The sequence below is a fragment of the Tachypleus tridentatus genome, chromosome 3 (assembly GCF_004210375.1).
Source record: "Tachypleus tridentatus isolate NWPU-2018 chromosome 3, ASM421037v1, whole genome shotgun sequence".
NCBI classification, from domain to species: Eukaryota; Metazoa; Arthropoda; class Merostomata; order Xiphosura; family Limulidae; genus Tachypleus; species Tachypleus tridentatus.
In genome coordinates, this window is record NC_134827.1 from 22,451,758 (window position 1) to 22,465,307 (window position 13,550).

Consider the following 13,550-nt stretch of genomic DNA (forward strand, 5'->3'; position numbering starts at 1 on the left):
CCTAATTTAGCAGTGTAAGGCAACTAGTCATCGCCAACTCTTGGATTACTCTTTTACCAACGAATAGCGGGTTTGACCGTCACATTATAACACTCCCACGGCTAAAAGGGCGAGCATGTTTAGTGTGATGGGGATTCGAACCCGCGACGCTCGGATTACGAGTTGAGTGCCTAACCACCTGGCCATGCTGGGCAATATACCATATATATGTAGTCAACTGGGATTGCTGTGAAATCCAGTTTTTCGGAGTTCTTTCTGCTTATTCCGAAGTTTGGTTGTAAGTTTATAAACTTTGGCTTGTAGGCTTTCACCTTCTTCGAATCCTTTTTTATTACATCGTTAGTTGCACTAGGGTGTATGGCCAATTGCATCATGATCAATTCTTTGGCTCAGTGGGCTCTCTTGCTTAACATCACCTTCATTGATAAAGGTTGTTTCTGGAGTGATTTTGTGCCCTAATGATGGCCTAAATGTTCTGTTGTTCAAGTTATTTTGCTTTAATAAGAAATATTGAAAGTTCCCTTCTTCGAAATCTCGTGTCTTTAGTTTTACATCATTTAACAATTGTAAATTTTAACAATGTACCGTATGAATATTATTGGGTTGAGGAATAATTTGTGAGCGTTTTTTCAAGTTAAAAAAATATATTCATAAATGAAACGCTTTCGCAAAATATTTCATGTCATTTGGTAGATAATTTTTTGCTCTAATAGGTGATGTGTTTGATTTTCATATGTCTTTAATTTTTGCTTTCATTTTCAGCTCATTAAATGGAATGTCAAGTGGACAAAATCGAGCATTTTCGACACCATCTGCTTTTCGCATTTAATTTCTGGCAATTTCGTTTAAAACAATGCATACTATATACCTAGGTATTAAATGAAATAAAGTATCATAATAAATGTTTTGGGTGTAATGTGTTCATGCATTGAAGTATTGGATAGTCTTGCATGTAATGCTTGAATGAAATTATTTAAAAACGCTCACGAATTATTCCTCAACCTAATACTTTTCAGAAAAGTTTATTTATAAACACGCCTTTTTATTACTGGTGTCACTAAACTGTTTATTTGGCAGCAAATCGCCGGTAAGCCTAATACTTAGGTGAAAATCACGTCGCTTGCGACCCTACAGACAGCGTCCGTGGCGACACGTCACCTTATTAACACAGACACATTTATGAAGTAAATTGCAATTGCTAAAGTACTTTGTTACATCGTAGTTGTTGGAACAAAGAAGTTTAAGGATGTACGTAAAAATTTCCAAAGAAGTTTCCGTGATAATTAGAAACTGTTACACTTACAACTGTAAACGTGTTACGTAAAATGGTCACATTTGGTTTTGTATTTTAATATTTCTATAACTTCTCAAAGTTTGAGAAGACGTAATTTGATTAAATATGCTGGGGTAAGTACAAAATACAATTAAATTTAAAAATTATTACAAGCGAGGAGAAGTATATTGATTGCATGTAATGCAAAGAATTGTTATTGTTTTGAATTAAGCACAAAGCTACACAATGGGCTATCTGTGCTCTGCTCACCACGTGTATCGAAACCCGATTTTTAACGTTGTAAGTCCGCAGACATACCGCTGAGCCACTGGGTGCTGTATAAAGAAATAAAATAAAAACAGTGAAAATCATTGACGCGAACAACAATTATCAACAGAACCATTTTTTTTCCAATGATGTATCTGCTATTATGTGGACCCTGAAACAGTTATGAGAAGATCAAATAATCTTTTAACATTTAACGACAAGACATCTGTGTGTTTGACTGTTTTATTTATTGTATTCAACATGTATACTGAATTTAAAACTTCTCGGTTAAGTAAAACTCAACGCTGACTTGACAACAGATTTCGGAAATCCTTAAGACAAATCAAAAATGGAAACAATGTTCAAGCTCTTTAATCCTCGCAATTTTGTCAATGGCATACGCGTTCGCGTTCTGAAAAACGCGTTTTTTGAGATACGATATACACATAAAAAGAAAGAAACAGATATTAGTATTACCGTACAGAGTTATACATATCCTTATTAATTGAATGAAAAATTTGTTTGAAATTAACTTAATCGCTGTCTGCTCCAGATTTTGAACTTAAAGACTAGAAAAAAGCCAGCTAGTTAACAACACCCACCGCCAACTCTTGGGCTCCTCTTCTCTGTCCGAATAATGAGGTTTGCCTCATATCTCACCCACGGCCTCGAAGTGGGAACTGCAAGTTTTTTGGTTTTTTTCGTTAACGAGACGTTAATATTAAAACTATAGTGCGTGATGCTAACCAGTGGGGCGCGATAAATCTCATTTGTTATTATTACAGACTTGTTTCATGTATGTTTAAACAGCGTATACTTTTACATGCACGTATATGCCTTTTTTATTATTTTCAGTTGCCACTTGTTAAAAGTGTTTTCACTCATTTACTTAGTTCAACGCAGGAAAAAAAAAATAAGTTTCACATTGTTCGCTCTTCTAGCGCTTGACAACACCGACGTTCCTCACGAACGCTGTTAACGCAGTCTAACAACTACGAACTTCACGAATACTGAAGATTTCTTGCCACGCAACTGCTTGCATCTTTTTTTTCCAGGATGTTTATTTTCCATTTCGAAGTTCGCTGGGAATATGAAGCAAAACCTGGTAAGTCTGCGATTGAAATGAAATATAACACTTCAGAAGGTTCGTTTGTCTTTGCAAGTTTTATTAGTTTACATGCGAGTGTGTGTGTAACTTTTATTGTAGTTTTGTGCAGAACGCACAGTTAACTGGTTTTTACATTGCTTGCTCAATATAAGCACGGAACCGAATCATTTTCGTTGACAAAAAACAAACAAACCCCTCAGTGGTACAGACCGCCCTTGAACAAGATATGTTATACCTACTAATACGAAGAAGTGATTACCTGCAATAATAGAACAGGATTGTTTTGAAGACAACTTCTATACAGTTCTAATGCGTATTGAAAATTCAATCATTCATGTTCTTGTAAGATAATAATGAAAGTAATATATGAACGCCAATACAAAAGGTAACTCGCGTAATATTAATAAATACAAATGAGCTCTAAAACGGGGTGTTCAGGATGCGCGTGAGCATTCCGACTGTGGAACTGATTCATCATAATGCTTCTTGATTTTCTCGGGATCTTCAGGAGTCCATAATTTAGCAACCATTCTGTGTCTTTTTTGGGGTGGTTGTTTTTCATTAGTCCAGGAAAGAGAATGACCGGCCAGTGGTAGATTGTTGTTTGTCCCACCTGAAATAAAAATAGAGAAAGAAACGTTTGGTTTGTTTTGAATTTCGCGCAAAGCTAATTGAGGGCTATCTGCGCTAGCCGTTCCTAATTTAGCAGTGTAAGACTAGAGGGAAGGCAGCTAGTCATCACCACCCACCAACTCTTGGGCTACTCTTTTACTAATAAATAGTGGGATTGACCGTAACATTATAACGCTCCCACGGCTGAAAGGGCGAGCATGTTTGGTGTGACGGGGATTCGATCCCGTGACCCTCAGATTACAAGTCGAATTCCCTAACCACCTGGAAGTGCCGGGCCAGAAAGAAACGTACTAATGCTTCATTCCTAAATTTGACAAATGTATACATAGTTCTCACGGCAAACGAAAAGTCACATGACAGACGACCGAAAAAAATATATGAATACCTGACACAATAAAAGTTCGTTATTATCAAGTTATACTTTGTTAAGTTTTTAAAAACTCTGCATTCCAAAAGAAATTTCGTCGAAAACCTCAAAAGTAAAAAAACGCTTAATGTTATTTTCAACGTAGTTTGCACGCAGGTGGAAACTAAAGTAATTTAGCATTACATTTTCAAAGTAGTTTAACTTTGTTCCTAGGGTCTGTTTAACACACAAAATACACTGAGTTGCTTGTGAAAAAGATAACTTAGTCTATATAATGTCCAGTCATATGATATTTAAAGAAAGTATAATATTCATTAAATACAAATTTTAAAAGGCCTTGAATGTTTTGTTTGCTTTTGAATTTCGCGCAAAGCTACTCGAGGACTATCTGCGCTAGCCGTCCCTAATTTAGCAGTGTAAGGTTAGAGGAAAGGCAGCTAGAACTTTGCCACTCATTGCCAACTCTTGGGCTACTCTTTAACTAACGAATAGTGGGATTGACCATACATTGTAACGTCCCCACTGCTGAAAGGGCGAGCATGTCTGGTGTGACAGGGATTCAAACCTGCTATCCTCGGATTACGAGTCGATTGCCTTAACCACTTAGCCATACTAGGCCTAAAGGTCCTTGAAGGTCCATCCTAAAACCTGTCTACATCATAACGTATATACGTATTGGTGTTCGTGTGGTTCTTCAGTCTCTGATGCAAAACGAAACATTCTTAACATAGATTAACGTTTTTTAGTATCTTTATAGAGAAATAAATAAAAGACCTATGATCAGCTACTGGCCTTTACGAAATAGGCAAACCATAGGCCATAATCAGCAACCAAAGCCCAGATTTCTGGACTGAATCACTCCTAATTGTTTTGGCTAGAAGTAATTTAATACTGACCTCTGATCAGAAGCCATAACGAAAAATATATAGTTAGTAACAAGCATAGCTAATTACACATAAAGTACGTTACTTAAATACAAAGGTGTTCAAAACAGTTATTGATGTAAGAGTAGATTTATTTGGTTTTCATCTCCAACTGTGAGACATGACCATGCACAAGGTTTAAAGTATAAGTACTATTTCCCACTTAAATTCAATCAAATAATCTTATCTACCATGACACCAGGTCCGGCATGGCCAGGTGGTTAATGTGCTCGACTAGTAATCCGAGGATCGCGGGTTCGAATCTCCGTCGCACCAAACATGCTCGCTCTTTCAGCCGTGGGGGCGTTATACTGTGACGGTCAATCCCACTATTCACTGGTAAAAGAGTAGCCCAAGAATTGACAGTGGATGGTGATGACCAGATGCCTTCCCTCTAGTCTTACACTACTAAATTAGAGACAGATAGCGCAGATAGCCCTCGTGTAGGTTTGCGCGAAATTCAAAACAAACCAAAAACCATGACACCAACTCCATCCATTAGAATAATGGGATTATATTTCTAACTTGGATTCAAATATAAAGAGAAGTTAAGCATTGTCAGGGTGAAGTATCATATGCTACTTACCTCTTAAATCTAAACTCTTGATACACAGATTACAATTAAAAAAGCGACCATGACTTTGATATAACCTGAAGTGTGGATGGTATTTTTAACCTGAAAAAGCGAAGTGTTCATGCTTCTAGAAAGTAGTTTCACATCTAAACTCTTGATGGAAATTTCAAAATGTGAAAGCTATATTCTTTGAAGCTAATGCGCGGCTTCACCTTGGCAAGTGCCACTCTAATATCATTTTGCAACAAAGTGTGTTCCTTTTCTTCGTTTTTATGTCTACCATCCTCGAAAAGGGTTGTTCGCAAAGATACGTTGTTACAAACGGTATAAGTATCTCAAGGGCTTTCTTAGCAATAAGAGGGTACGCTACGATTTCGTGACGCCAAAACGTTGAGAGCGTTGTTGTTCTGAAAGGTTGCTGTTGAACCTGGCTCTGCTGAAGTTCAATGATTTCGTCGAGGTATTCATCATTGACATCTGCTATCGCAACACTAAACGTGAACGGCTGTTTCACTCATGCTGGATATGACTCTCTGGTGGGGAAGTATCCGTCGAGAGACTTTGCGAGCTTATCTAAGTGCATGGCAATTGCTTGCTTCGGTTCCCCGGGTACAGAAATGTCTCCGATTTCAGACACATCTTCTATCTTACTTACACAGTCGTCCAGCAGAGGAAAGTTTGCGAAGTTATCATTCTCTGTTCGTCGTTTTCACAACGGTAGTTTTTTTTAAAAAACCTTCAGGTTTTCTTCCGCTTCGATGATGTTGACTCCACCGCCCTGCATCTGTTGATTGAGATGATTGAGAGCATTGAAGATATCGGCTAAGTACGCCAAAATGAGAATGAACTCAGATTTTTCAAAGCAATCTGCATGACAATGTTGGTGCTCTTGCAAAAACAGGGCTAATTCCACACGCATGGCAAAAACACGATTCAGCACCTTTCCCCGGGATAACCACCGAACGTTAGAATGGTACAGAAGTGCCTCGAATTCAGAGCCCATTTCATTACACAGCTCTTTGAAGATGCGGTGCTTCAGGGCACTATTTCACATAAAGTTCACACATTCCACTACAATTTTTAATACTTCTGCCAGTTTTGAAGACAAGGTTTTTGTTGCCAATGCATGCTTGTACAGAACACAGTGCGTTACAATGATGTGTAGTGCATCAGCTTTCACCAGCGCACCAAAACCAGTTTCGACTCAGCATGACTGGAGCTCCGTCCGAACAAACTGCAAAAACCATATCCCACGAAAGATCGTTGTCTCTGAAGAAGTCATCCACAAGTTTATTCACGTCGGCTGCCTTAGTTGTTGTTGTAAGAGGCTTACAAAACAAAAAATCTTCTTTTATCTCGTCGTTCTTCACATAGCGCACGAATACAACAAGACGGCTTAGATTGGAAACATCGGTGGTCTCGTCGAGTTGAAGGCTGAATTTAGCTGGGCTTGAAATCAGATCTGCAACTACTTGAGCCAAGATATCATTGCTCATTTCATCTATTCTGCTGCTGATGGTGTCATTTGAAAGAAGAATTTGGGATAACTTGTTTTCAGCAGCTTTTCCCAGCATAATATTCGCCATCTTCAATGCAGCTGGTTTTACGAGTGCTTCACCAATGGTGTGTGGTTTGCCCTGCTTTGGGATCAAGTACGAAACTTCGTACGATGCTGTGAGGATCGGTTTGTCGATGGGTACAAAGCCGAGAACAGACAAAGTAGCTTTTTCATCGAACCTGGCTCTCTTTACCTTGAATTCAGCAAACGTTGTGTTCTTATATTTCCCATCTCCATGCAGCTTTATGGAGTGTTCTCTTAGTTTTTGCCAGTGCTAGACTAGAATTGCTCAACTTGGCGTTGCAAATCATGCGTTGAGGACGTTGACTCCCATCATGTTCCGTTATACACGTAAATCCATATTGTATGTATTCGTCTGATCACTTTATGTTTCTTCTCGACATAGTTGGTATGAAGGGATTGAAAAATTAGGAAAAAAATCACAAATGACGCACGATTACTACAGTCACAAGTCGACTGCTAAGCGCACGAAGTTCCCTGCAGCACAGATATCAAGGCCAAGTGATGTGACGTGATCAGCCGCAGCCAATGATGGCCAAGTGGAGCATGACGTCACGAATCATACGCGTGGGGTGAACGAAACGGACACACACATAGTGTGTGTGTCTTGACCTCCGCCAAACATTTGAGACTAACTCACCGAACCCCTGGGGTTCGATTGAACCCAGGTTAACAACCACTGCTCTAAACTAATTTTTCCCGTTGTTAAAATAAACTTATAAATATTTACAATGACGGATCCATAGTTGAAATAGTTTTTTTCTAATATTGAAACATTCAATCATCGTTTAACTGGTCCCGGCATGACCAGGTGGGTTAAAGCGTTCTACTCGTAATCTGAGGGTTGCGGGTTCGAATCTCCGTTGCATCAAACATGCTCGCCCTTTCAGCAGTGAGGACGTTATAATGTTACGGTCAATCTCACTACTCGTTGGTAAAAGAGTAGCCCAAAAGTTGGAGGTGGGTTGTGATGACTAGCTGCCTTCCCTCTAGTCTTACACTGCTAAATTAGGGATGGCTAGAGCAGATAGCCCTTGAATAGTTTTGTGCGAAATTCCAAAACAAACAATCAAATCGTTTAACTGACTTCTCCTGGAACTTTTTCTCTTAGTTCATAAAGTAACTATTATATTTCTGACAGTAGTTTTGAATCTTTAGAAGAGGTTAGACAGTTACATTCCATGAAGATATTTGTTAAGTGAAACTTCATTTACTAACTAGCTGGAGTACCCGTTTCCTGGACGGAAGTTATGCAAATTCATGATTAATGGAACAGAAACTTGACGTATATCTTAGCATGGACGCCACAAAACTTCATGCCAAATTTGATGAAGATTTATCAACAGGGGGCGACGTAGTGGTAAAAAGAAACTCCAGTGAAGACCGCAAAATGTAAAACTAGACTTAATGAACCTTCATACCAATTTTGGTGAAGATCTCTCCACACCCTGCGAAGTAGTTACATGGACGTACAACAAATAACAGGCAGTACTATTATATTTACATAGACTACACATTTAGATGAAATTATATGTATATTCTGTAGGTTGGTATTTACAGAGGTAGGTGATATAAATGAACACTCTACAAAAGTTTTTCAAATATCACTGGAATTTCCAACAAAAGAAACATTTTTTTAGTCAATAAATTGATGATGCGGCGCCGTAGTTGAATATAACTCCTTGGATGTCTAGTTTATTTCTTTGCTATTACGAGAAACAATTATTACAGAAATGATGTATGGATAACACTTTTCATCTTCGTTGCGCATTCGTCTTCGTTCTCGTTGATTTGTCGTGTGTCGTTACTGGTAATAGTGTTGATAAGTTTTTTTCGACGCTTCTTGCACTCACGGAAATTTTCTTAGTCTGAATGTTGGGCATGAAGGGTTAAAGATTCTATTGTTGCGCTACCAGAATAACTATACTGATCATTGTAGTGGTTCTCGTGTTGGTAATCCAAGAATTGTTGGCCTGTGTTCGTAAATCTAATATTTTCCATTTCCATATCGCTTTATAACCAGATATCCTTAAATATTAGTGGTTTATAATACAATCTACCAAAAACTGCTACACTAAGTTGAATATAACACCTTTGATATTTAATTTATTTCTTTGCTATGACGAAAAACAATGATTAGAGATAACATATATATATATATAACATTCTGGCGCTTTGAAGGCTTTGAGTCAGTATGGTTAGTTTTTGAAGAATTTAAACAGTCAACACACTAACACGGTTCTTACGATAGAACAACAGCCTATCATTTCTCTATACTTAGGCTATAACAAATTACTGTTTCATGAGCCGACTTTCACATGGTATATTCACATTTTTACATGGTATATGCACGTTTTTTTTCATTGGCACTTAATAAAAATATTGTTGAATAAAACCTATAATCTCACCCAAAGTTATAAGATGGAAGCAAGTAACATTAAGAAATGTTCAACTGAAACTGTTACCCTTTTGTTGTAAGAATAGAAAAGTTGGAGAAAGAAAGACAAAATTCACCATTTTCAGAGGAGTGTTTGTCAACCAGAAACCCATTGAAGTAATTCTACCATAAATAAAGAATGTTATTATTTGATGCGCGGAAAGGTCTTAAGAAATATAAAGTTATTTTATCTACGGATAAAATTTGGTTGAGTTTTGAAATCAGGCTTGAGGTTGAACACTTCCCTTAATTTCAAAGTTTGACTACGAAAGTTTGGTGATTTATTTATTAAAATGCCTGATGTGTAAGTTGGGATACGAGCTTTTGATAATGAATATAACTTAAATAATTTCAAGCAAGTTGCTATTTACATATTTTTTTTTCTTTTTTAGTGAGGAAATTGTAACAATATATACAGTTCTGAACATTGTTATTTATAACTTTCATGAGTTATTTATAAATAAAGAAATTACTGAGAAGTGTATTAAAACCGACATTATATTATTTCTCTCCAAAATAACAGTTTTACTTATCTTATTAATAACAATATTTTTAGGAGCACTTAATTTTAGTTTTTACTAAAGTTATTTTTATATTTCGACTAAGTGAATCCAGTCTGTCACCCGGCCTGGCTAAGCGTGTTAAGGCGTTCGACTCCTAATCTGAGGGTCGCGGGTTCGAATCCCGGTCGTACCAATCATACTCGCCCTTTTAGCTGCGAGGGCGTGATCACGTGACGATCAACCCTATTATTCGTTGGTAAAAGAGTAGCCCAAGAGTTGGCGGTGGGTGGTGATGACTCGATGCCTTTACCCTCTAGTCTTACACTGCTAAATTAGGGACGGCTAGCGCAGATACCCCTCGAGTAGCTTTGCACGAAACTCAAAACAAACAAACAAACTGTTGCACACAAGGAGAACAGCGAATCAAAAAATAGATTAGGCCTCTACGTCATTCATGATTTCTATCTTTTATTCCCTGCAATTATACATTTATTTTTTTTATTGTTTCTGGTGTTTTTTTTAAAACATCAACAGCGATGCTATGCATAATTAATCTCTAGATATTGTAGAACGCTAAATTTATATATCAGGTTATCTGTATTATCAATGATTTCTCAGGAATTCGTTTAGGACAAACACAAAAACCAAGAGATAAATTTTAAAATTCAATTACTAAATGTCACTTTAAAAATATTTACTATTTTTGTAATCTTACTAACTATTTATCAGGACTTTGTCTAAATTTTGAAAATGTTATGTTTGTCATAAACACAGTAGAAAATAAATAAATTAAATGTCCTTCCATCTGTACGTATCTTTTGTCTGTTATTTCTTGTTATTTTTGTTTGGTATTTCTTATTTCAATGTCATTTCTTCTCAGTTTTAACCAAAAGCACATAGTTTTATAATTTAAAAGACAGAGTTTTAAATTTGATGTATGTGTATATTTAAAAATGTAAACTTATTATCAGTAAGTATTAAAACCAGTGCACAAATTTGTCAAACTTGACATTTTCACGATAAAAACATTATAGATCCCGAGATCAGAAAGAACGAGGACTTAAAGTTTCTACGTGATGAGATAGTCGTAACTTCCCATGAACTCTGTTGTTACTGAATTAAGAACTAAAAATACTGTTATGTACACAGGTGTGTGTATTCATAAATCATAAACTGTAACTGTTTTAACGGATAGTTTAGCTGTTATGTACACAGTTGTATGTGTTCACAAATCATAAACTGTAACTGTTTTAACAAATAGTTTAGCTGTTATGTACACAGTTGTACGTGTTCACAAATCATAAACTAACTGTTTTAACAAATAGTTTAGCTGTTGTGTGCACAGTTTAACATGTTCTTAAATCGCAAATATACACAAACTGTAACTGTTTCAACAAATGTTTTTTTTTCTCTTAAATACAGATTAATGTGTTCTTAAATCACAAACGTAACTGTTTCAACAGATGTTTTATAAAAGCATGCTTGTTACTAAACAGTATAATGCTGAGATAGAATAATTTATCTTCTCATGCTAAAACAAATAACGTATTTGATAAGCACAGAAAAATCAAAATTTGTTTACGTATTCGCTCAACTCTTATTTAAGCTGGTTTAGTGTTTCCATGTAGCTAAACGTTGTTTATCTCATTCTCCGAGCTTGTAACAAGAAGCTTGTACTAATGATTTACACGTGAAAATAAATAGAACTAAAAAAAATCAAAAAAAATCGAATATCAAACACTTAGGCAAAAACATGGCAAATAATTTTGAAACACAAATACAATGATTTTATTTGAGATTTGGGGTGTTTAAAAACGCCATCAATGTCCTCACCTTTATGATAATTGATAATTATTTTCTTGGGTTGTTCGCTTCCTTGTTTTTTTAGTGGGTCAGAATAAGTATCTGACTGAATTAACTCTCTTAGAAACTCTATGTATCCAGTAGCTAATTTCAAGGTGTCCACCTTAGACAATCGTTTTTCGTAAGGTAACGTTGGAATGTGAGCTCGAAGTCCTTCGAAAGCATCGTTGATACACTGCATTCGTCTTCGTTCTCGTTGATTCGCCGTGTGTCGTTGTTGGTAATAATGTTGATGAGTTTTTTTTCGACGCTTTTTGTACCCACGGAAATTTTCTTGGTCTGAATGTTGGGCATGAAGGGTTAAAGATTTTATTGTTGAACTACCAGAATAACTATTCTGGTCATTGCAATGGTTCCTGTGTTGGTAATCCAAGAATTGTTGGCCTATGTTCGTAAAGTTAATATTTTCCATTTCCGTATCACTTTGTTGGCAGATATCTTTGTGGATTAGTGGTTTATAATACAATGTAACGAAAACTGTTATACTCTCAAATATGCACGTACAAGTATGGTGACGTTCACGTGAGAAACTGATGTACAAAATATCACCTGTCGTTTTTCCACTAGTAGATGATTGGCTGTTACTGGCTCCACCCACCTACGCTAATAAGACCAATGGTAGAAACTTGCAAGCTGCTGATTTAACATTAAGTGTATGTTTCTCAGGAATGTCTCGAGTTGGTCAAAAGCTAAGCTCAAACATCGGTTTCACTTACAATATTAAAAAATATCACGAGAATAAATCTCATGAATACAGATAAAATTTAAAATATCAGTAGACTAGAGACGTATAAATACAGGATAATCGCTTTTAAAATTAACTTGTTTCATAACAGAGACATTCTTTATGGTGTTATCTGGAAAGACGCCTATTTTATATCTTCTTTTATATACATACATACACCACACATGTGTGTGTTTATATATACGCTTGTAGAAGTAAACAAACTTTTACTTCAAATGTATTACCTGAGCATGTTCTGAGCGACATGAAAGTGGTGCATTATTTTATCAGAACGTTATGTATATTTACAACTTAATGATAAACATATCTATTCACTTACAACTTAGCAAATTCAATCAAAGATAAAAGAGTGAGAGATAACAGGTAAATTAAGAAGTTCATAAAATGTTTTTTTTTTCTCTTGTGAAAGTTGTTTGAGAACTTACCACACTGTAATTCCTTCTTTCATAAAAGTAGCGTGAGACATTACCAGACTATAATTTTTTTTTCTCATATAAAAGCAGTGTGAGACTTTATCAAACTGTAAAAGAAAAAGTTACTACGAAACCTAATGAGTAATTAAGAATGTACTATGCGAGAAAATCTTCTTGATTTTTCCTTTAAGAATAATTCGTTTTAACTGCGCCAAAACATTTACCAGAGGGGTCATTTATATAATTTCTCTACACATTATTGCGTTGTCTGTCAGTTAGTCTGTAGCCATAAATGAAGTGACATAAAGAATGCTTAATATTGCAGCTTGTACTCTCTTCACATCAGTAAAACGTGCGCATGCCATGAATCACGAGAAGAATTATGCTCTCTGTGAACTACAACACTGCATGACATACGAACTTCAAAAGCAAGAAATAAATATATTTATCACTATTAATTTTGGTTCTATTGACTCTAAACAGAGCACTTTCAGGGACACTGCGGAAGTACATTTAGTTAGTCGTGGGACGAAACTATGATCGTGTTGAAAGTGGTCTGAACAACTCAGTTGTTGAAGTTTCTGAAAGAGATGAGGCATTTTAGGTTTTATGTCTGGGAATACATACGATAAATTTGTATTTTGTTCAATCTCAGTTTTAACATTCTGTATAATTTCAAAATTTGTATTCTCAGGACGGCTGGTATGGGTAAGAAAACTTTAATTAAATTAAAGTACAAAACAACGTTTCGACCTTCTTAGGTCATCTTCATGTTAAGAGAGGTTGCAAGTGACCGTTGCCCCTGGCACATGTCTCAGAGACCAGAATATAAACGGGTACGATATTGTAGGGGCGCTGCAGTTAG

At 36.2% G+C, this 13,550-nt stretch overlaps 1 protein-coding gene across 1 annotated transcript; it reads right to left on the reverse strand.

The window, feature by feature from the left end:
- Positions 1 to 1,778: 1,778 nt before the first annotated feature.
- Positions 1,779 to 12,044, reverse strand: LOC143246033 (pancreas transcription factor 1 subunit alpha-like). The gene is made up of 2 exons (XM_076492274.1): positions 11,498 to 12,044; positions 1,779 to 3,261 (listed from the first exon to the last, which is right to left on the reverse strand). Exons 1-2 carry the CDS (start codon positions 11,937 to 11,939, stop codon positions 3,083 to 3,085), a joined length of 621 nt encoding a protein of 206 aa, XP_076348389.1. The 5' UTR covers positions 11,940 to 12,044; the 3' UTR covers positions 1,779 to 3,082.
- Between the last annotated feature and the right edge of the window lie 1,506 nt (positions 12,045 to 13,550).